This window comes from Chionomys nivalis, chromosome 7 (genome assembly GCF_950005125.1).
Source record: "Chionomys nivalis chromosome 7, mChiNiv1.1, whole genome shotgun sequence".
Taxonomy (NCBI): domain Eukaryota; kingdom Metazoa; phylum Chordata; class Mammalia; order Rodentia; family Cricetidae; genus Chionomys; species Chionomys nivalis.
In genome coordinates, this window is record NC_080092.1 from 39654765 (window position 1) to 39679472 (window position 24708).

At 50.1% G+C, this 24708-nt stretch overlaps 1 protein-coding gene across 1 annotated transcript; it reads right to left on the reverse strand.

Annotated features, from left to right (window-relative positions):
• Positions 1-14771: 14771 nt before the first annotated feature.
• Positions 14772-16971, reverse strand: Hand1 (heart and neural crest derivatives expressed 1). The gene is made up of 2 exons (XM_057776591.1): positions 16426-16971; positions 14772-14876 (listed from the first exon to the last, which is right to left on the reverse strand). Exons 1-2 carry the CDS (start codon positions 16966-16968, stop codon positions 14772-14774), a joined length of 648 nt encoding a protein of 215 aa, XP_057632574.1. The 5' UTR covers positions 16969-16971.
• Positions 16972-24708: the final 7737 nt, after the last annotated feature.

Genomic DNA, 24708 nt, shown 5'->3' on the forward strand with positions numbered 1-24708 from the left:
TTTTTTCTGTCTTTCTCTATCAAGTGCAGTTTGTGTGGCCCACTAGTCTTGGGAGCCAGACCTGCCCTGACTTGTCCTTTCCCTTCCCACCAGTCAGATCATTAAAGCCGACTCTCCCTCCCAGCAACTAGCAAATGCCAATAGTTCCTCAGCTCACCTTCCCCCTCTGTGCTGAGATTTCATATTAATTGCCATCTACTCACAAGGAGAAGCATCTCTGAGTGTTGAGAGGTGTTTTGTTCTGTGGATATGAGGATAAGTCGTTAGGGGTCTGCTCAATACTGTGTTCATTTAGCAGAGTGTAAGGTTCTCCCCTAGGGTCCGTGACCTGTTTGGCCACAGGTGTGAAGTCATTGCTCTTAACACACCCAGCTCAACTTATGGAGGTTTCCAAAGTCCAGCTCCTCCCCTCATCACCCTCCTCACATGAGATCACAAGGCGAGCCAGGGTGGAGGGAATGCTTGTGATCCCCGCACTTGGGAGGTGCAGGCTGTAGGGTCAGTAGCTCATTCAGTGCCGTTCTTGGCTACATAGCAAGTTGGAGGAAAGCAAGAGAGTGAAAGAGAAAAATGAGTGGAAGGGAGGGAGGAGTGTGTATGCTTTTAAAACCAGCATCCAGAAAGCATAGATAGGCAGATCTCTGTGAGTTCCAGGCCAGCCTGGACTACACAGTGAGTTCTAAGCCAGTCAGGGCTGAAGAATGACAGCTGAATAGTGAAACTCTCTTTGGAAGAAATAAAGACCAAAAGAGAAAAGACTGACTGACCCTGGAGATGTGGCTCAGACCATGGAGTGCTTGCCTGGCTGTAAGAGGCCTCGGAGTTGAGCCCAAGCACTACATAGACTGGATGTAATGACCTACCTGCCATCTCAGCACCAGGGAGGCAGAGACTAGAGGATCAGAAGTTCAAGGTCATCCTCAGCTACACCAGGAGTTTGAGGGCAGCCTGGGCTACACAGTACACCAGTGAAGAAGATCAAGGGGACGAGAAGGATGACAATGAGAACTCCATGTATGGCAGCAATCTAGAAAAACAGAACCAAAAGAACTTACCCGCCCTTCCCAGTGGGCTGCCTGGCGTGTGAGAGGACACTACGTGCAAGGGAGTGGGTCTTCTGTTTCTGCGGTTGCCTGTAGTTTACGGGGCTCTTCCGGCATGCTGTCAAGTGCACTGCCCAGCGCACAGCACTTCGTGGGCATTAATCCAGCTAGCTGATCTCACTACAGTCCATTAAGTAGGCCCTGTTGCTAACACCCATATATAGGGTTGTATATACACTCAGAGATTATAGAACTCCCCCATACCCCCCCCCACCAAAAAAATAAAGGACCCTGAGGTACTAGAACTACTCTGGGTATGGACCCACGGTTCATCTGCCAGGAACACTTGTCAACCCCAGAGCAAGGAAGTCAGAGCCCTGGCTGCACTTTGAAGCTGCACCGCTGTAGGTCGCGTGGTCCCCATCAGTTTTAATGAGGGATTCCGAGAAGTCACTACAACTGTCGTTAGGGAATTTAATAGGGTCTAATGGAGGTTAACAAGGTACACTGAACCTTCCAGCCAGGTTTCAGCTCACCAGAGCCCAAGAGCATTAACGTACAAAGGAACACAGACACCTGCAGGCTTTAATGGGGTTAATGAGACCATCAGAGGTTGGCAGGAGGAACAGTGCAGGAGCCAACTTCCGTTAGCCTGTCTACTAGAAGTCAGTAGGTATTTCTTAAACAGTGGCAGCCCGCTTCTTCCCCTGGGCGCCATGTGGACAGCCAGCCAGGAAAGGCCACCCGCACCATACCAACTATGAGAGTCCTGGTTGGTAGACTTGGGAGCGGGCTGCTTCTTGGTGCTTTCTGGGTGTTATCTAAACTGTATCATGGTCACCAGTTATGAGTACTCTAACATTCAGACAGTCAGTCACATGTCGTCTAACTAGCTATGTGGCTAAGGGTGACCTAGAAGTTCTGATCGCTCTGCCTCTCCCTCTGAGTGCTAGGATTACAGGCATCCGCCACCACTCTAGTCTGATGGAGTGCAGGAATCAAACCCATAGCCTCATGCCTGCCAGGCAAGCATTTTACCAACTAGACCACATTCCCAACCTCCAAAGTCACTTTTAGAAACATGTATATGTACATTGTGTGTAAGTGTATACCACCTTCGTGCACGTCCATGGAAGCCAGAAGAGGGTGCCCTGGAACTGGAGTTACAGGTGCCTCTGAACCACCCAACATGGGTGTCCTCTAGAAGAGCACCTAAGACTCTTAAGTGCTAAGTTGTCTCTCCAGCTCACATAAGTGACTTTTCAAAGGGTCTTCATGCTCTGTTTGCTTACTGTGAGCTCTGTCCCTCACACATGCAGAAAAGCACAATCAGGAATTCCAGGTTGGCAGTGCTTCCCTCCCACAGTCAAGTCCCTGAGTGCCAGCCACAGCCCCACAAACAACAGACACAACATTGCAGTCTTAAACCTGGGCGACTTTTGTGTCTCAAGGGATCTTCACTAGCTCTTGCCGTAGGTTTTCATGGCGTGCTGTGGAACAGTGGAAGTGGGGAAAAAGGAAGCAGAACTCGTCAAGTGGTGACGTATCTGTCACTCAGAACTCGCTGTGTGCCAGGCTAGATGCTAAGCACCCACACGCCTGGACAGCCGTTATAGACCAGTCCCCTTAGCAAAACTGCCGCCATCTTCATCAGACCAGCCATGCCTGCTCGCAAGAGACCACCTCGGGTCAACAGAACCTGGCAACTGTTGATACTCCTTCAGAGAAGAAGGGTGTGGGCAGGGTCATTTGACCCTTACCTGAGGTTCCAGCTGCTCCACCTGGCCACTTGTGTGCACTTCTACCCTACACGGCCTAAGGAGACTCGGGAAAAGCTAGGGTTTGTAATCTGGGGAAACTTAACTAAAGAAGGTCTCCATCTATTGTGTCTGTGGGGAAGCCGTCATCTAAATTGGGTAAAGACTCTCCAATGCAGCTGTTTTGGGGTCACCCACGCTCCTGTGGGCAGCCTCTCAACCATGATGTGTTTAGGAAGCACAGCAAGGCTTGGCTTCCCCACGGGCGAATTGGTGAGATTACACTTCAGTTTATCTTTGGGACCTTAGGAGGAGGGGCAGACAACTGCTTCCTTCTGCATGGGGAGAAATTCCTGCAACAAAACTCACCCAATAAGCAGTGTGGCTACCCCTATTTGTAGATGAAGAAATGGATCTAGGAAGGTGATATGTGCCCCCAAAAGAAACAATTATATGTGCTGTCAAGGGGGTGGAAGAGAAGAACCATATTCACTGCTGATGAGCGTACAAACCAGAACAGTCATGATGGAAATCTGTGTGGAGGCCTCTCAAAGATTTAAAGAGAGCTTCCATTGGCCCCAGCTGTACCACTGCTAGGAAAGTACTCAAAGGATCCCATCTTCTACCACGGAGACACTTGCACCCCCACATTTGCTGATCTATTTACAATTCACGGCAATGTCTATGTCCGTCAACAGATGAGTATGTAGTACAGATATACAATGGAGTTTTATTCAGATGTTAGAGGAAAGGAAATCACTGGAAAGAGTGATACGCACCTTTAATCCCAGCACTCAGGAAACAGAGGTCAGTCTGGTCTACAGAGTGAGCTCCAGTCTGTACCAGGCAAGGATACATAGTGAGGCACTGTCTCAAAAACAAGCGAGAAAAGTCTAACTTTCCAAGTCACTAATGTGGTGGTTTGAGAATGGTCCCCATGGGCTCATATTTGAATGCGTGGTTCACAGTTGGTGGAACTGTTTGGGGAAAAATTAGGAGGTGTGGCCTTGTTGGAAGAGGCGTGTCACTGGGGGTGAACTTGGGTATTTCACTATGCCATTCCAGTTAGCTGGGCAGTGGTTAGTTAGAAGGCAGAGGCAGGTGGATCTCTGAGTTCGAGGCCAGCCTGGTGTAGAGATGGAGTTCCAGGACAGCAAGGGCTACACAGAGAAACCCTGTCTCAAACAACAAAAACAACAATGACAAAAAAGTGTGAGCCTTCAACTCTGCTCCAGTGCCATGCCTGCCTGCTGCCATGCTGCCCACGATGATGGTCATGGGCTCTAACCCTCTGAAGCTGTAAGCCCTAGTAAGTTCTTTCTTCTATAAGTTGCCTTGGTCACGGTGTCAAGTAACTAGGACACTGAGTCAAAGGAATGACATATGAAAATGGTTCTTACTCCATCAATACCCAGAAAATTGAATTCACTTATCCACCATAATGAAACAAACAAAGAAAAACTACAATGGACCTGAAACTAAAAAAATAAAAAAAAAAAACCTTTTGATCCTCTTTCATGACTCATGTGACCTTTTGCCTGCATTTCCTCCTTCCTTACCACCTGATGTAATGAAAACATTTAAATAAAAATAAAGAGGGCTGTCAGCCGGGAAAGGTGCTTGTTTAGCCTTTAGGAGACACACCCTCTTACCTGCTTCCTCCAACCAGGCCCCACCTCCCAGCAATGTCATTCACTGCATTGTGAGCCTCTTAAGGGAGTAGCCTCTTGGTAGCGCCCAAGAAATAATCACTTCCCAAACACTTTAACCAGGTCTTTGCCAAATGAGCCTTTGGGGGCATAGTTCATATTCAAACTATAACAAAACAAATGATTTGTCCCAAATCACAGGAGAGTGCTGTGATGAGACTAAAGCAAAGGTCCCAGGGTTCCCTGGCACTGCCTTTGAGGACAGAGCTGTGCTGTGGGCTCTGAAGCCCTGGAGAAGCCTGAGCCAATGCCAAAGGCTTGTGCCAAGACAGCCAAGGAAAGCTAACCAAGGGTTGACGGCCACCAGTAAAACGGAACTGTATTAAAGCTGGGCGTGTGGTGGCACATGTCTGTAATCCTAGCACTCGGAAGTCGAGAACAGAGGATCTCCTGGAAGTTCCAAGATGGCTACATCATGAGTTCAAGACCAGTCTGGGCTACAATAAGACCCTATCTGAAAACAACCACAGCAAAGAATCCAGACTGAGCTAAGCCAACAGTAGGGGATACCTTTGTTACAGGCAAACTTTCAGGCAAATGAACATCCCACGGCACAGGAGGGGACCCGGCTCCTGTCCACTCAGCAAGGGGCTCCTGACCACATCAGTGGGCAATTGCCAGAGGTGAAGCCCAATACAGCCCAGAATGAGTACTGAGGGAAGTCATGACTCGCAGGACCCCAGCCCTCCAGGCATTTCGAAACGAACTTGAATGTGGTTGGCTCGACCTGAACAGGCAGTTCCACCATCTCCAGCTGAGGGTGTTTTCCCTCCGATCGCTGATGTCATATCCATATTTCTGTCTAGGGATATTTCCAAAGCTGGACATGAATTGATAATGAGGACAGCAGGGTGGTGCTTTTTAGACACCTTCCAGGACATAGAGAGAACTCTGGAACCAACGTTGCTGTGTATGCTGACAGTTGCACAGACCCACCACAAGCTGTCAAGTGATTTACTAGGATCTTGTGGTGAGCCTCTTGCCTGCACCCCTCAGTACAGAGGGAACAGGAAGGTTGGTAGTGTTAGAGAGATGAAAGAAGTACGGGGTCGTTAGTCTTGTAGAAAAACCCACCTCGGGCTGGAGAGATGGCTCAGAGGTTAAGAGCACTGGCTGCTCTTCCAGAGGTCCTGAGTTCAATTCCCAGCAACCATATGGTGGCTCACAACCATCTTTAATGGGATCTGATGCCCTCTTCTGGCTGAACACTGTAAGTATACTTAATAAATAAAATGAAAAAAACATGCCTTAGCTTTAAAAAAAAGAAAAAGAAAAACCCACCTCACCTTCCATTAGCGCAGTACAACACAATGGTAGCAGGAGGCAGGCTGGCTGCCGCGGGACTGCCAAGCTTTCGGTAACCTCTGCTCAAAGAAAATAGGCCCTGCATTTTGGACTTTGCACAGCGAGAAGGCCCAGATAAGCTTTGTTGCCTTCCGGGAAGAAAGCCTAGGTGATCTTACACTGCAGACGCTGTGTTGCCTTGGCGATTTTGCATCAGGATCTGAACTTGCGGTTCCTTGAGCCTGATGGGTCGCCTCTCCTGCACCCAATCTTCTAGGTTCTTGGCGCAAGGATTCCAGGACTGTGCTACCCTACCGAGGGAGGCTTCCGGATCATTGCTGATTTTTCTGCACTCGTGGAGCAGGGGAGGCAGTCTGGCCACGAGGGGGCGCCCTCTCCTTGGCCGGTAGGAGCCCTGGTCACAAACACAATTTTCAGTCCCCTCCCACAAGACTTTGAGTGTTACTAGACAAGCAAAGCAGAAAGGGAGTTAGAGCTCTGGCCTCGTGCCCATGATTTGCAGCTGGCCAGTGCTCAAGGCCACACAGCCTAGTGTTCTACTGGCTACACACTCTCACAACACATATGGCCATCACCACCACTGCCACCGTCACCACCATCTCAGGCCTGTGAAAGGCCTCCCCTTTCCCCCAGCTCTGCCATGCCCTGGGGATTCTGAGCAGGCCAAACTGCCCATCCCAGCCACCACAGCCGCTATATTCATGGCTGGTGCCCACCACCCACCTCCTCTGTGTCAGGCGGTTTTCCAAGCGTTGACTCACGCTTCCTGGATCGTTGCCCCATCTCCAGGAGCTAGCCTCACGTCTCTTTTGTGAAAAGACAGCTCTTGACTCAGAATGGCTAAGAAAACTGCTCCACGGCACACAGTTCAGCCAGCTCGAAGTGGCTGCGAGTTTATACACTGGGGTCTGAGCGACCTCTCTCCCTCAGCCTCAGCATGGGACATTCCACTTCAAAACAGACTTGTATCCATTTTAGCCTGACAAGAGGACAGACATGGCTAGCGGATCCTAGATGTTAGAGGATGAGTTGCTAAAGGATGAGTGGCCGATCTGGAGCCCAGAAGACTCTCCCAGGATAAGGCACACTATATGACCCAGCTCTTGACTCCCCGCATCTCTCTACACCCTGGGACTCGGTGCCCACACTGCCGGCTGGTGAGCCAGGCCCTCTGAACCTTAGCTAGGCAGCTTCATAGTTATTCCACTGAGTAAACGATCAGACTCTTGGCCTAGGTCGGTGGTACACAGGCCTTTAATCTCAGCACTCACTCAGGAGGCAGAGGCAGATGGATCTCTGTGACAGGGCCAGCCTAGTCTACAAAGTGAGTTTTAGATCATTCAAGGATATACAGCGGAATCCTGTCTCGAATAAATAAATAAATACCAAGAAAAAAAAAACAACCCTGAACTCCCGAGTCTAAAGAATCAGGCAAGTCCAGATAGGTTAAACACTATCTGAAACACAGCAAAAAGCTGAAGACTTAGCTTGGTTGGTAGAGTGCTCACCTAGCATACGTGAGACCCTGGGTTCAATTCCCAGTACTTCATAAACGGAGTATATACACACCTGTAATCCCAGTACCTAAGGAGCAGAAGTAAGAAGGTCAGAAGTTGAAATCACCCTCCCATACATAGAGAGTTCAAGACTAGCCTGGACTACTCAAGATTCAATCACAATCAGTCAATCAATTTCAGTAAGTATTCAGTTAAAAAAAAAAGTTGTGGTTTATTGACATGATCGCTGAAGATCTTTGTTGCTATTGACTCTATTTTTATTGTTATGTGTATGAGTGTTTCGGCTGCATGTTTGCGTATGTACTACGTGTGTGCCTGGTACCTTTGAATGCCAGAAGAGGGCGCCAGATTCCTGGAACTGGAATTCCACACAGTAGTGAGCCACCATGTGGTTCTGGGCCCTGTACATAGGTCATCTACAATAGCAGCAAGTGCTCTTAATCACTGAGCCATCTCTCCGGTACAAGTCACTCTCTCTCTCTTTCAAGATAATCTTATTTTGGGATTAAAAGCATGCACTGCTACATCCAAATTATTATTTTAAAAGATTTGTTTATTATGGATACAATGTTCTCCCTGCATGTATGTCTGCAGGCCAGAAGAGAGCACCAGATCTCATTATAGATGGTTGTGAGCCATCATGTGGCTACTGGGAATTGAACACAGGACCTCTGGAAGAGCAACCAGTGGTCTTACCCTCTGAACCATCTCTCCAGTCCTTAAAATAAACTTTTAGGGGCTGGAGAGACAGCTCATTGGTTAAGAGCACTGGTTGCTTCCAGGGGACCTGTGTTTGCTTCCCTGCCACACATGGTTGCTCACAACCATCTGTCACTCTAGTTCCATAGGAACCGACACCATTTCTGGCTTCCTTGGGCACCAGACACGCCTGTGGTTTATAGACATACATACAGGCAAAACATCCATATACTTAGCATCATTTTTTGAAAATTTAAAATAAATTTTAGTTACATGTATTTATTTATTGTGTGTGCTGTGTACACATGTGTTGGGAGTGCACACATGTCAGGGCACATGTGTAAAGAACAGGACAAGGGGCTGGAGAGATGGCTCAGCGGTTAAGAGCATTGCTTGCTCTTCCAAAGGTCCTGAGTTCAATTCCCAGCAACCACATGGTGGCTCACAACCATCTGTAATGAGGTCTGGTGCCCTCTTCTGGCCTGCAGGCATACACACAGACAGAATATTGTATACATAATAAATAAATAAAAAATAAATAAATAAAAAAAGAACAGGACAATTTCCAGTCCCCAGAACTCAGGTCCTCAGGCATGGGCAGGCACCTTTACCCACTGGGCCTTCTGTCCAACCTGTCTCTTTGTATTTTCAATGTAGCTACATCTCTTTATGTGCATTGGTGTTTTGCCTCCATGTGTGTCTGTGTGAGGGTGTCGAATACCTTGGAACTGAAGTTATAGACAGTTGTGAGCTGCCATGTGGGAGCTTGGGAATTGAACCTAGGTCCTTCGGAAGAACCATCAATGCTCTTAACCACTGAGCCATCTCTCCAGCCATCCCCCATAACTACAATTTTCAATTACTATGTGGAACACCTATGTGGTTTGCATAGAGTTTCTATTAAACAGTGCTGTCTTAGACAGTTTCCTCTGCTCAAATGTTATAACCTTACGTAGGCTCCATTTACCCTCTATGAACCTCAATTTGCCTTCATCCTACGGAGTATATCATCTTCGACCCTGGCACTTGCTCTGGCTCTCGACCAACCTTGTGCCCTTGGGCAAGTTGATGAAACAGAAGCCTGCTAGAAATTAGTCTGTGTTTTTTCCAAAGTAAGGGAACAAACCCAATTAACCAGACTGCGGGCGGGTTCAAATAATGAAAACAGCTCAGCACAGAGAGCGGCTAATGCTCCGCTATCCTTATCTAGTCCACGCTAACAGGACCCTACCAGCCCAAAGCTTTCGGTGACTCTTCTCCTTCGGAGATAAGAAAAATGAGGTTCAGCTGGGCTGCTGGGGGCTGGTCCCGCGGTAGAGCATGTGGGAGATTATGGGTTCTGCCCAGCATGGTGCCCCCAGCACCACACACACACACACACACCACACCACACCACACCACACGGGGCGGGGGGGGGGAGGGGTTGATATGACCCTATATTAGGAATTGAAGTCGATAGTAAACAGAGGAGACTCTGCAGGTGAACTTGAGAAGCTCCTCCTCCTGTGGCGTCCCCCTCCTGTGGAATGAAGGAGCTCTGTGGAGTGAGTGCGGGCTCAGGGCCTCAGTGGTGTCGAAGCCTGGAGCCCGAGTTGCACAGTGGATGTGGGCTTCTGGGCTGAGGTCCGATGCCTCACCCTGTCCATTCTGTGGGGATAAATGTGCATTTCTGTTGGTTTTAATAACATCTGCAGGCGCTTTATATAGTGCCTGTGTCTGCTTACATTAGACGATGTGTATTAGAGTTAAGAGTCTTTCACAATTTCCCACATAAACTGTGTTTTTTATGGGGTTGGGAGAGCTCAGCTGTAAAACCTCTCAGCTGAAAAAAAAAAGAGGTTTTTTTTCACCCAAACAAATTGGGTTGAAATCAAGAGTTGCCTTCAGACACTTTAGAGTATACATATTTTTTTCTCCCTAGCCACTTTTCATTTTAAAATGAGGCTAGCTGATTTTTTTTTTAAGTTTCACTTCTTTTATGAGGATTTAGTTAGGTCATGGCTTCACTGTGGTTTTTGCGGAAGGAAGGTGTTCTTAGCTTTTCCAAAAGAACCCTGCGCCCCAAGCAGGCGCAGCTGCCCCGCTCATTCCCCAAGGCTCTTTCCCCTGGCCCCAGGGCCCTGTGACCTTCAGGCTCACAGCATCTGTCCCCACAGGACCTCGTTCTTGCCTGGCTCCCTTCTAGGCTTTGTGGGGGACACTGTGGTCAACGAGGTGGGATCAGAGGGGCGGGGAGATGGCACTGCAGACTCCCGTTTGCCACCTAGGTCTGTTCCCAGGAAGCCAGTAAAGGTGGAAAGAGAAAAGAGATGCCACACGGATGTTCTCTGACTGCCACACTCAAGTCATGGCACACGCCTGCATACACCCATACAGGCACTAATAATGAATACTGGTTTTGTTTTTGTTTTTTTGTTTTGTTTTGTTTTGTTTTGTTGTTGTTTTAAGAAGTGGGAGAACTCAGGAAAGGAAAATGAGGATTACATGCAAACGAACGGAGTGGCTGCTTCACAGAAGGCTGGAAAGGAGGTTCCTAGAATCAGAAGGCTACCTCCAAGAGGATAGATCCTAGAAGTGTAAGCTGCCCTCTTCCTCCAGCAGAGAGGGTTCTGGGAGGAGGTTGGAATTCCAGCCCCCTTCGCAGGCATAACTCCTTCCTTCTTCTCTTCTCTACCTTACTTCAGGGGAAGTCAGATTAAATAAACTGAATTTGGCTGCATATGTAAACACACGCATACACACACTCACACACAAGTGTGCAGGCACTGGCACACACGGGTGAGGCGAGGCATTAAGAGGTGTAAGGGGTAGCTGGAGAAGCGCTCAGGTTCCAGCCCAAAGGCCTTTTATTGTCTGTGTGACCTTGAACGGAATCCTTACCCCTCTGAGCCCTGGACTGCCTTAAAGTGAGCTCTCTTGGTGCGAGCCAGGCTTCTGTGAGATAGTGAGCGCTAAGGCTTTGAAGAGGCCTGCCTTGTGAATTTTAGCTGTCTTTTATAAATGGAGGAAAATCTGTATTCATTGTGGGAGCTGTAACTCTTTCAAGAACCATATTTGCTGGGCTACGTTGATTTCTGATCTTCATTTGGATCATCTTCTATTCATTATGTTTATAAGTACCGTGCTCCGTGCATGGTAGGCACTCAAGTGTGTGTAAGGCCTTGCAGACACAATAGTGAGCGTGTGCTGGCAGCTGAGGGAACAGAGGCTGCAGCTTTATATAAAAAGTAGTATTTATTCATGGTTTAGAAAAGTTTTTAAAAATACAGCAAAGTAAAAGGAGTTTTTAAAAACTTGCCTTTGTTTTCATAGGTCAGAGGTAAAAGTGTACAAAAGCAGGGTCGGGGTCTGTTGCCTCTGTCTATAATCCCAGTATTTGGGAGGTTGAAGCAGGAGGATTACTATGAGTTTGAGGCCAGCCTGGTCTCTAAAAATAAAACAACAAAAGTAGAGATATAAATGTCTTGGCGCCTGCTATATTTTTTTCCATGAATGACTTTTTTTTTTTTTACATGAAAGGGTCATTTGGACAATATTTAGCTGTCTGGAGAGGCATTTCTTAATATAGCCAGAATTTTTGTTCTAAGGGCTATATGACCACTACCGTGATGGGCTTCTTTAGGCAGGTCTCTAATTAGCCTGCCTGGAGTCTTTTGCTGTTTTGTATTCTCTGGTCCACTTGTTCTGTAGTTAAAGCCTGAAATCCCTATTTCTTAATGATATATCCCTGGTGCTTATTTTTGAGTTGTTTAAATATGTATTTTTGAGAGATAATATATTTTAATAAAAATAATGATAACAGCATGGTTTCTGCCATCACCGGTTTGAAGTGAGCTGACAATGGATGGGGAGGTTCAGGCTCTGAAGATAGTTACCAAGGTGGGAGGCTAGAAAGGGTTGGAAACGGGGAGAGCCTATAGCCGCCGCCCTGGACAGAGCTGGACTCGATTCTCTAGACTGAGGCAACCCCTTTCTCGCTCTCTGGACTCTCCCACGGCCAGGGGAGGTTTATGTTTAAGACTTGTAGAACCCCCAGTCAGTCTCAAGATTGTGTCGTTGATGAGCACTGACCCCCACTTGCAGGGCGTGGGAATGGGATCACCAGCAACTGAGGCTACATTTAGGGATAGACCCCCTCTCTGCCCAAAAAGAGGTTGGGGGCAGTAGAACCCAGATGTCCTGAAAGAGGCCTGGCTGTGCAGGCTGCTCTCAGGAGGTACCCAGGCGAGGTACCCTCTCCATCCCAGGGTTGTAAGGAAAGAGGACACGGGTGCACATTCTTCCCGAGCTTAGGATGCTTTACCCTGTTAAAAATAGAAATGGGAGCCGGGCGGTGGTGGCGCACGCCTTTAATCCCAGCACTTGGGAGGCAGACGCAGGCGGATCTCTGTGAGTTCGAGACCAGCCTGGTCTACGAGAGCTAGTTCCAGGACAGGCTCCAAAACCACAGAGAAACCCTGTCTCGAAAAACCAAAAAAAAAAAAAAAAAAAAAAAAAAAAAAAAAAAAAATAGAAATGGGAACCGGACCCCTAAGGATAATCAGAGTTGAAGAACTGGAGTCCTGGGTTCGAGACTAAGGATGGTTTACTCCCTTGCTCCATTTCTTCATGCATGCCAGGATTTCCAAAAGGGAAAGAAAACCATAACCAGCCTCGGGTTTCCTTTTTGCGTGTCCCCGAGGGGCCTCGGAGGCCGGGGGAGGGGCGCGCCAGCCGGCTCATTACGCTGAGGTGTTGGTCTAGTTAAAGCGCGGGCCTGTTTGATCTGGCGGCGGGTGGCAGAGGGAAAGAATAAGAAAGGCTGGGGGCGCGGGCAGAGAGAAGCTCACACCTCCCCCGCCGTTTCCTAGCGCCCATAAAACACCTTTTATTAACTCCTTCGCGTCCGGAACGGCCCGCGTGGCCTCGCAGCCCCTGTCACGGTGTTTACAGCCGAAACTAATGGGGTCCCATATTCACCCCAATGGTCGGAGGAGGCGTCGGCCCAGGGTCTCCATCTTCGGTCCCGACTACAGCCAAAGGCCGGGAGCGCTCTTCCCGCTTGGTCCGCAGCAGGAGCGAGACAAGGCCTGAGCACGCGCAGAGCTGCATTCGTGCCGGTGGGCCTGGGGGCTGTTCCCAGACAGCAAGTCCTCAGCAGCGTTCACACGCAGGAAACCGATTGCTTGCACGCGGAGATGCCTGTCTTAGCGCACCCCAGTTTAGCTGCATACTCACCCGCGCCCCCAAGGAAATGCACAAGCTGTGGATGCAGATGTGGGGACGCAGCGCCTGGCTGCGGCCACACGCGCACAGGAATCATACGGCACACATGCTCTCAAAAGGATTTGTTAAGTGTTCTGTTGTAAGAGAGAAACCTCAATTTAACCATTAGCACGAAGTTATTTATGAATAAAACTGCGGTTACATAGGCGAGAGTCCTTACTGCCTGAAGTGCTTGGAGTTGGGCTAAGAGGATCAATATGGTCCAGGGCTCTACAAGAGTGGTTCTCATAGGAGCTAGACACCTATGAGTTCAGCACTCCCCAGCACAGAGAAGGGGCTCCTTTGTATGGTAGCACCCTTTGTATCCTCCCAAAAGTTCAATCCACACACCCAAGTCAAGCTGGACTGGGGCTTCTCAACCAAGTAAGTCCCTTTATCTGATTTATTTCTCTGTCTTCCTCCCCTTTTTAGCTTGCTCTAGACTCTAGCTTCACTCTTCCTTCCATTATTTGTCTGCCTCTTTCTGAGTCTGATCTGCAGTTTGGTTTGGTATTTATCTAAGAGGGGGAAAGGGCGAGCGCTGGCACCAGAGACCCCAGGAACGAGTGACCAGAGAAGGGTGCTGGCAGCAGTACCACACAGGCTACGAGGTTCTCGGGAAACTTTTTATTAAGTCAAGAGCATAGATATTGCTTTGGCGAAGGGTGGGGCTGCGAGTGGTCACACAGATTTGAGGTAGAAAGAGGGTGGGGCTAGGGAGATATATACCTGAGAGCAACAGGTACGATAGGTAGTTTAAATATGTCAAAAATTCGGTAAGAAAGGGAAAGATTTTACTTGGAAAGGAAAGGAAGGAAGGAGAAAGGAAAGGAAAGAAGGGGTAAGGGTGCGAGGATGGAGAAAGGAAGGGGAAAGAAAAGGGAAGGGAGGGAAGGAAAAGGAAGAAAAATATTTCCCTTGGAAAGCAGAGGTGCTACGGAGGGAAGCAGTGCCTTCCCTCTAGATAGGAAGTGCAGCGACAACAAGGAAAAACACTGTTCCGAAGAGAACGACCCAGGCAGCGTCCCTCTTCCTGGCAGGAAACTACCGATTACTCTTATTGCATTTTAACTCGAGAAGAAGGGGTCCGGGTTACTGACGCAGAGCCAGGAGACCAGAGAGCGAGCCAGAGAGAGGCACGAGCACGGCCTTTGGGGTTGAGTTCCACCCAGACGGGTTGCAAGGGTGCGTCTCTTTGGGCGCTTGGGTTTCTGCAGTCCCTCCTTTCTTGCGTCGAGCCTCCAAGAGCCGCCCTTGGCGGGAAGTGAACATATATATAAATTTCTCTTTCTCTTACTGTATCAACAAATTCAAATGACATTGCACGTGCGATCCTAGTGGGTAGTTGCAGCCGCCGACCCACCGGAGCTCCGCAGAGACTGGGCGAGGCGCGCGTGCAAACTGCGGGATCCCGGAGGCCGGCCTTGGCCGCTGAGTCCTTTTCTTCCGGTGGCCAGGTGGGCCAGCCGCAGCCGGGTCCTCGGCGCCGGCTTGGTCTCACTGATTTAGCTCCAGCGCCCAGACTTGCTGAGGCCAGCCGGTGCGCCCTTTAATCCTCTTCTCGCCTGGCCCCAGGGCAGGAGGAAAGCCTTCGTGCTGAGGCTGCCAACGGACACGAACAAACAAACAAACAAACAAACAAAAAGCAAGAAAGTCAGGTTTAAGTTACTTAGTTCAATCTCCCCAGCTTGGAAGGGAAATATGTCGGGAGCAGCAAGTGGGCATCTTTAAATGAGTGACAGATGTCTGTTTGTGAAGCAGACAACCAGGATCATAAATCTGCCTTTATGCTCTAAGTTCCTGGGATCCGGGATGGTTTGAACAACTTTGAGATGTTTGCTGCCGAGAATTCGCCAAATCTGGGGAAACTGACTCTCACGTTTTGGCTTTAAGGTGTCTTGGGGGCAGAGAAAGCAAACATCTCAGGGGACGGACGGGTGCGGAAGGGTGAGAAGGGGAATCCACTCGGTGTGTAACTCGGTCCAGGTTTTCAGTATCTTGACTGGGATGCACAGCTGGGTGCGAGCACCAGTTCTGGGTGCCTCCCTCACTATGCTGGGAGGAAAATTGGCCTGGCCTCCTCAGTCTTGCCCAGCTCTTCTTGCAGGAGCCTAGGGTGGTGCTATTTGCAAGAGGCAGTGCCCTACCCGGGTCAGGACGGGCCTTAGCTTCCAACAAGTTGCTCTTCCCGCCAGCCCGCCCCGCATCTCCAAGCAGCTCAGGCCCCAAGCAGCTAAGGCTGGAAGTCTCTTTCCGGTGGTTCCAGGTAAGCTATCCCTACTTTGCTACAGGCCCTGGGGGATCAGATAAAAGCCTGCAGAGCTCCCCAGTCCACTCGGATATGCTTGGGCCTGAGTCTACCAAACTGAAGGAACTCGGGTGACCAGAAGTCCCACTGCCCTGAGGAGGAAGATAACCCAAACTGGTGAAGACCAAGACAGGCTGGCTCGGCTCGCTCAAAGGCCAAAGCCCCTCCTGCTTCTTGCATGAGGTCGCCTAACCCACCACTCAGGCAGCCGGTGGAGCAGACAGGACCCAGCATTGGAAAACTGGTGGTTTTTGTCCTGATTCTCCCTCTGATTCCTCCAGCGAGCCTGTTTCTCCAATTAGTACAATAAGAGAGGTAGATTAGCCTCTCCAGTAAACCCCGTGGAAAACGGTAAGTGATTCCACGCTCAGATACTCATTCTCAAGCAAATTAAAGGAAGGAATCCCTACTTGCATTTTTTTTCTTAAAAAATTATTTTGGAGAATTTCATACGTGAGTACAGCATTTACGTCATTTCCTACTTTCATTCTTAACCTGGCTTCCAGGAGAGCCAATGGACGGAAGCCTCAGAACTTCAAATTTAAAACAAAATCTATTACATGCACACCTTTTGGGGGGGCAAGGTTTTTTAATTCATCCTCAAAGAAGACCCTAGGATCACGCTTAGAAACCAAGATTCTGTGTTCACTCAGTTATGACTGAATTTAATCATGACTCTACCTCCCCTCCGTGCACATAATGACAGACTGTGACGGTCTCAGAACTTTCCCTAGCCTTTCAAAACCGCACCCAGAACAACACAGCTTTTCCGCTGGCTGTTTACAGGTCTGCTCTTAACCCAGCCCGCACCTTTAGCTGGAGTTTACAAGCCCCGGGACTCACCAACTCCCTTTTCCGCTTGCTCTCCCGGCCGCCATCCGCCTTTTTGAGTTCAGCCTTGAAGGCCTCGGGGTCACCCGCTTGTGCATCCTTGGCCAGCACATCCATCAAGTAGGCGATGTAGCTGGTGGCCAGGCGCAGAGTCTTGATCTTGGAGAGCTTGGTGTCTGCGGGCACATTGGGGATGCACTCACGCAGCTCCGCGAATGCGCTGTTAATGCTCTCTGTGCGCCTCCGCTCCTTCTTGGGTCCTGAGCCTTTTCGCCTGGGCAGGCGGCCTCCAAGCGCCTCCAGCCGACCTGGGCTCTGACCCGGCCTGGCGTCGGGACCATAGGCAGCAGCCGCTACTGCGGTGGTAGGTGGTGGCCCGCCGGCAGAGAAATCTGGGGCAGCATCAGCGGGGCTCAGCAGCCAGCTCTGGAAGTAAGGCCGCTCCTGGTGGCAGCGGGAGGCCGGACCAAAGAGGAAGGGTTCGTGGAGCATGGGGTGCGCCGGGTGTGGGTGGTGATGGTGGTGATGGTGTGCGTAGCTACCCACGAGGTTCATGTTGGAGAGGCTCCTGGCCTGCGCCGCCAGCCCAATTAGCGCCGCCCCATGCGCCCCACAGAACTGGGCCACCCGTGGGCTCCTGGGCCGCGAACTGACTGGGCTTTGAAGGAGTCCTGAGTAAAGCTGGGGATGACACGCGGGACCTGTTGGCTTCTTCAGGGTTTCTGTAGGCAGAGAGGGAGTGGGTACGGATTTCCAAAGACCCGTTTAACCCTTCTGCGGACTTGCCATCAGGATCCTGCTTATTTAAGGTCTCGGCTTTGATGTCAACCTCTAGCTGGAGCCAATGGAAGGAGGAGGAAAGGGGGTGGCGGTCCCAAGTTTTATGCTCAGCAAGCGCCACTCGATTCTAGGCTGACCACAGGGACTGAGAACCGGCCCCGCCTATGACCCTCCCCTCTCTAAGTTCCCCTCCTGGGAGGGCGGGGGCTACGAACTTGAGGCCAGGCCTGCTCAAGCCCAGTACTGAAGCTACCACGCTTTCCTCATGGATCCAAGGAAAGGATTCTAGAATCATCCCTTGAAAAGAGAGCCTCAACAACACACTCACAGGCACGTACACACACACACCACTCTACCCACCCAGGCACCCACCCACTCACACACACACAAACACACTTGATTTCACAGATAGGGACTGAGGACCAGAGCAAAACTGGCTCTTGTTTTTAGGCCTGAAATTCAGAATAGGATGTCCAGCCTTCCCGAACCCGAACTCTAAGGACGCTGCTCATCGTGGGAGCCTGGAGGCCACCGAGCGCAGCAGGGAAGTAGGCTAGGTCCTAACACCTCCAGCCCTACCCTTAGGTTCCTGCTTCAGGCTGAACCTGGAGCTACTGCCGCACAGGGTGGTTCTCAGGGGTCCAGTTCTCGCCCAGCTGCTGACTCCCAGGGAAGTCATTCAGAGGCCGAGGTGGAAGTGGGCGGGAAAGGGAGAGGGCTTCCAGTACTTGGGCACTGACCGGTTTGTTCCGGGCTTAGGGGTTGGGGGTGGAGGCATTGGCTGATCTCGGCTTCTCTCGCCTCTCAGGCGCCTGATTCGGTGTAAACGCCCGCAGGACGAGCTGAGCTGGTGGCCAGGCAGCCTAGCGGCGCCTTGGCCCTGAGGCATCTCTGTGGCAGGACTCCCCTGTATCTTCGGAAGATTCGCACGTCTTGCTGGGAGCCTGTAACTGCTAGGCTACTTACACCATCCGGCTCGTCACCCGCATGAGAATGTTTGATCCTATAAAGATACTTTCACTGAAGCTAACACTGTGGGAAAACAGCTCCCACCCCTGATATCCACGGAGAAACCAGCCTCGGCCACGGCCACTTCACACCCACCGGCTGAGACATGGTCTAGCTGTATAACCTTGTGCTGCTCCCCTCCTGCCTAGGGCACTTCTCCAAGTTGGGGTTGTACAAAGAGATGGCTTTCCAAGAGTTAATAATAACCTGGGAGACCAGGCTTCAAGTCTGGGACTCTGGATCTTCTTTCCATTAAGGTCCCTGTCCCTAGGACCCTTCCTGGTCTTGCTTTCTAGGTGGGTTGCGGAAAATGTGCCCCTTTTTCAAGTGTGAATTAAGGCGGAAATGAGATTATGTCAATTTCTTTTTAATTTGCTTTTAATCCAGTCACGCAAAAGTTGCTAATTGAGGCCCATCCTGTGAGTTACCAGTCAGGGACAGAGGGAGAAAGGCCCCAGTGCACAGATGGGGAATGTGAGGCCCAGTAGCAAGCGGGTAAATGAAAACGAATGTGGACCAGGCCGTGGACCCAGCGGATGACAGCCCATGTGTAAAATCTTAGGAACGCGTGCGTATTGAGATTCTGCGTGTCTTTGTAAACGTGGACTTCTGTGAGAATTCGTTTGCTTCAGGGCATGGATGGTAGCTCAGACAGTCGCTGGGGTCTGAGCGCCTAGGTTCCACCTGTGGGAGCTGGCGGGGCTGTGGGCTCTGACTGTGCAGGAGGTGTGGACAGCGGTGGAGGAGGTCCTGGGTCCCCTCTTTTCTGCCCCAGGCGAGCTGGAAACCCGCCGCGCTGATCGGCGCCTGGCGCCAGCAAGCGCTAGGATTGGGCTGAGCCGGGAGCCAGAGGAGGCTCGCCGGGAGGGCGCCGGTTCCGAAGCTGTTCCGCGGGGTCCCACGCCTTGCAGACCGGGGAGGCACTCTCTGAATGAGGAAATCTGGGTGGGAGGAATAACTCCATGAGAACGGCCTGGATCCTCAACTCAGCATAGTCCTGACCCCAGCGGTCTTCACCCTGGGCTCTATAAGAGGTCTACACATACAGGCTTGCTCCTTCGCTGGCACACACCAACCTCCGCGTGTACTTACAGGTCGCATTCCCCGTAGTAATACAATGACATGACATATGTACAGTATTACCAGATTCACGTGTTCCTAGGACTTTTTTTTTTAACACGATGTATGTCACCCTCTGAGTAGGTTAAACATATGGGCTTCCAGTTTGGCTACTGGGGGAACAAAAAGGCCATAGTTTTATCTGAGGCACATACCTCTAAACACTGGATGCAGCGGTGCACACGTTTTCACAGTTCCAAGAAATCTTCAAGTACATCTATTTGTGGAGAGCACACGGGTGCTACAATGTACATGGGGGCGGGGGTCAGAACACAGCTTTTGGGAGTCAGTTCTCTCCTTCCCAGTAATTAGATCCCTGGGATTAAACTTGGCTTTGGTGACAAGCACCTTTGCCCACTGAGCCATCTTACCAGACCACAAGCACTTCTTTTATTTTAATTAATTAAAAACAGTCGAATGTAGCTAGCCTGATGGTCCTGCCTCACCAAGTTCTGCGATTTCAGGCTGGAGTCATCACCACACCCTGTTTCACTTTGTATCTTTGTACAAGTTCCTCGGGGTTATATTCACAACATAAGCTCTCAAAAAAACCCATCTTACCAGTTGGGCAGTGCTGCAAGCAGTCTGAGCTAACTTAGGAGGCTGAAGCACAAGAGTGGAGTTGGCCAAGGAGTTCCCTGAAATGTCTGGTAACGGGCACCAGTTAGGAGGGATGATATCAAGCTGGTTGCTTTTCTAGTTCTAATTCTGCTGTGGCTTATTTTGAAATTGGTGATGGATAAGGGCATAAAATAAATCTGATGCTGAAAGTGTAAAACTTAATGTGAAGTGTCCCAGTTTTCCTGTCCAAATGCTTGTTCTGACTCTATAGAAGTCCATTGAGTTGTACAGATGTTGGGTCTGGTTATTTTTGTGTGTGATGTTTTTCTTTATTTGTAAGTTGGTTTTTGTTTGTTTGTTTGTTTGTGTTTGTTTGTTTTGGTGGGTTTTCTTTTGTTTTGCTTTTCAAGACAAGGTTTCTCTGTAGCTTTGGAGTCTGTTCCAGCACACACTCTGTAAACCAGGCTGGTCTAGAAGTCACAGAGATCTGCAGGATATCTGCCTCTGCCTCCCGAATACTGGGATTATTTACCCGGCTTATTTGCAAGTTTTTAAATAGCAAAGTTTATTTAGAGAAATTTATAAGTCAGATTGGCAGCCCTGAAAGCCAGTCTCAAAACCAACAATGACATCAGCCTTCCCCCACCAAGCACATATAGGCACCTTCCCCCAACCTCCCACATGACAAAAAAAAAATTCACCAGACCACATGCATATAAATATACTAATAATCACAAATAGACATTCTCAGCCATTGGCAAGCTCACAGCAGCATTCAAAGTCTACACATTTGCTCTGTGCTGCACGGTTTCCCAATACCGCATGTATTCAGGGTTTGGCATGTTTTTCACAGCCTTAGCAAACAGTCACATTGACAAAATGAAGTTGTACAGCAGTGCTCGTATTATCAGGTCACCCACAAGGACAATGGACACTCACATGGGGTCACACTAGCATCTATATAAAAAGGCACAGCTTTCCACCCAGCAATGTGAGGCCCACTTGCCTGACACTACACAGATCACTTAGGGCTGCGTATCTGGGCTATATATTCTGGTAGAGAATGGATTACAGTACAAGGTGAGAGTCGTCCCCTCCCCACACACCCCACAATTCCAGAGGCCCCTTGAAAGCTCCCATATCACCTGCTCCCCAGTGCATGCCTGTTTAAGCAGGATGCCCCTAGACAGTGCCATTGCCTCAGGCTTTGATTCTAGGGGGCCTGATGTGAAATCTGCTGAGGCTCGGAGTGAAACACTCCCCCACCACTCACTCACAATTCCAAATACCAAAGAGAGGACAAGATTCCTAGACTCCAGGCCCAGCCTTCCAAACTGGGGCTCAGGTGAGTGAGGAGGACAATAGAACCTGAAACCGGGTGGGGAAGGGGTAGGGCCCTGCTGTGGGTGTTCCCTTTCCTACCTCAGGCTAGGTGTTGGGGGTGGGGGTAGGGATGCAGGAATTTGAGCAAAAGATGAGGCTTCCAGTTTAATTCTGTTGTTTATTTGTGGTTTGGTTTTTGATTCTCAGGCGATCAGGCTGCTCCCCAACTCAATGTGTAGTTCTGGCAGAACTGACTCTCTTTATCCTGCTGCCTACCTCTGTAAGTGGTCACCACCTCGCCCAGCCCCCTCGAATTCTGGCATCTGCTAGGAACATACTGTTTCTTTCCAGCTCCAACCCTCAGTTTTCCCATTTGGATTGGAGGGGGGAGGGCATAGATAGGACTGGTCAATTGAGTTTGTAATTTCTGTCTTCTGTCTGTTGCTTGGTTCCACCAGGGTCAGCAGGGCCCCAAGGGCAGGACTCCGGCTCTCCCTCAGCCTACCTCTGCAGTTCAAGCCCTGGGGAGCCAAGCACTCCCGAGTTCTCCTGTCAGCTCCCCCCACCCGCCGCCCAGTTCCTCCAGGGGTCTGTCCCCAACCATACTGGTGACAGTGGGCAGGCAGTCTTTCCCAGTTCACAGAAAAGAGAGCTTACTCCTCCGAGGTTAAATAAACCATGTCAGGGGAAGCCGGCAGAACTGAGCCCACCTGGGTGGAAACTGTCTCTTTCTGCTCCTTCTCTGTGAATCTGGGCCACTGGCAGATCCCTCGACCTGCCACGGAGGACCAGTGGAAAGTTGGGTGAGGTTTGGATAGGACTGGGGCAATGGTTGGTGTACTGTAAATACGTAAAATAAGAATAAACTCAACTGGCAACAACCCTGGGTTTTGGTCTGATGCTACGCCTCTGAGGAAAAGCGGTAACCTCGACTAGATGCAAAATCTTGCGTGCAGTGCAGCAGACCAGGCCACTGGATTCTGCTGACGCTGGGCTCTGCTGGTGGAGTTCAGTCTTTTCCTTGTCCCTCCGCCCCCCCCCCCCACCAAGATAAGGACTGAGTTCTGGAGGACACGAATCCCGATCCCATACCTCCACCTCCCTTTTCTGTGCTAATGCCCCAGTACGTGCGTGGGGGGGGGGGCGGGGAGGGAGGTCCTAACAGACAACTCCGGGGGACTTAGCTTCCCCGATGGTACTGTGATGCTTTGGAGAGAGATCGTGCCCCTCTCTGCTCACCCGACAGCGGCCTATAAGCTCCTGAGAGCGCGCACCCCGCTGTCCACAGCAAAACCCCGCGCAACGCCGCGATCTGCCGCATCCAGTGACCTTGACGCCACGGGCAATCCCCGCACCGGACCCCTTATCTAAATAGGGCAGTAAATCAAGGACCTGTCAGGGCCCGGGTAATTACAGGAACTCCATAAAAAGGACCCGGCCGGCCGCCTGTTTATATTAGCGCGGTGTAAAATATTCTCGCTGTCTTGGGGAATCGCGTCGCGCAGGAACGCGCCATAAATCAGCCCCCGAGCCATTTGCTGCGGCAGCCTGAGCGCGCAAATCCCTTAAACATTTCTCGGTCGCATCTAAAGAGGGTCTAGGGTTTTCCAATCTGGCCTGGCTCGCTTCTGCGAGCAGAGAGAGATGGGCAGGGGGGCTGATGTCTCCAGGAAGCTGTTCCGAAGTGAAGCCTTGTCGCTTTGGTGTGGGGGACTTGCAGAGATACTATAAGGACCCACTTCGACATTTACAAGGAAAATAAAAGACCAGAGAGGGAAAGGAATTTCCCTAAGGGTACACAGACTGGTAGGTAGAGTCTGTGACTCAGACTTTGTGAGCCTGGAGTGGGTACCACCCTTTTTGGGACCCCCTTTTTTGGGATGAGGAGTGTGGTCTGGCAAGAAAGAGTCTAACCCAGAGGTGACTTGTTTTTCCCCCCAGAGACAGGATTTTTCTGTGTACCTTTGGCTGTCCTGGAACTCACTCTGTAGACCAGGCTAGCCTCGAACTCATAGAGATCTGCCTGCCTCTACCTCCTGAGTGCTGGGATTAAAGGCGTCCGCCCATGCACGGCTCAGAAGTGACTTTTATCTAATGTTAGATTCATAATTTTGTGAGAAATTTTGTGAGAGTATTTTTGTGTGCTCTGTGACTTCTGAGTCTTTGATTCACTCCTTGCTTGACAGGTGGCAACTGAGGCCCAGAGTAGGGGAAAGTCCTGTTGAAGAATACAACTACACATAGATCCTTTAGGTGTGTGTGTGTGTGTGTGTGTGTGTGTGTATGTGTGTGTGTGTGTATGTGTGCGTGTGTGTAATCTATCCTGCTTTACCTTGGCCACACTGTTCCATAATGAAAACCAGAGAGGGGAGAGAGAGAGAGAGAGAGAGAGAGAGAGAGAGAGAGAGAGAGAGAGATTGTGTAAACCTTATCCATTCTTACATTTTTTAACAACCTCAAAAAAATTCAAAATCTATTTAAGGTAAACCCACCACCCCTGCCTTTTTCTAATGAGTAGCATAAATCAAGCTTACGGAAAAAGAATATTAAATTTTCCGTGTCCTCCCTCCAGGCCAAGACCAGAGGATTCTGAGAGAATTAAACATGGATGTGTTTTCTCCAGCCCCTCCCTTTTCTGTGCCCCCACCCCATTCTCTTTCTCTTCCGAAGTCCGTAAATGACAACGTGTTTACACAAGTTTTTATGTTGTCTGAGCTTCGTCCCGGCTCCGTTCCCTCCTGTGTGTATTTTCCACACTGAGAGATGTCTGCTTCGGGAAGCCGGGAAGCCTTCAACCTAAACAGAACCCCGTCTGATTGGAAAGTGTATTTATTTGAAAAATCGTAACTCACGGTTTTGGTGAAAACGGACCCCAAATTTATGGGATGGCTTGGGGTGCGGTGGTCATAAATCAAGAAGTCCCGGACACCTTCTGCCCTGTGTCCCCCACCCCCACCCAGCACTGGGGTGGATTCTGGGAGAGTCCCTATCCTCTCAGCCTTGGGTCTCCCTGTTCCAGCACCCACAGCACTCAGCAGACCTGAAGGCAGGTGACTTTCTAACACCAGGCTGGTGGTATCTAGGGCATTTTCACCTGGGGTGGTCAGCTGGCTGTGCTATACATTTGGGGCATATTGGCTTTGTTGTGTTGTATTTGGGATCCTGTTCCTTGCTCTCAGGACTACCACCTGCCCCGCCATTTTACACTTAGAAGTGCTGTGCTCTGTGCTGGGAATGTCAGTTTTGAGGCCTGACCTCTTGCTTCCAAAGTCTGGGAAGTTTTTTCCTTTGCCAGTCAAATCTGAATTCCTAGGGGATAGGGGGCTGTCCTGGTAGTGCAGGTAGTGTACCAGGCATGCGCCAGGCCCTAGGCACCTATGTTCAATTCTCAGGACAGCATGAATTCCCAACCAAAACCAAATCAGCTCCCTTCACCTGGCGACCATGCTCACGGCTGAGGGCTGGGGAAGATGTGCAGGCAGAGGCCAAGCTGACCACAGAGGC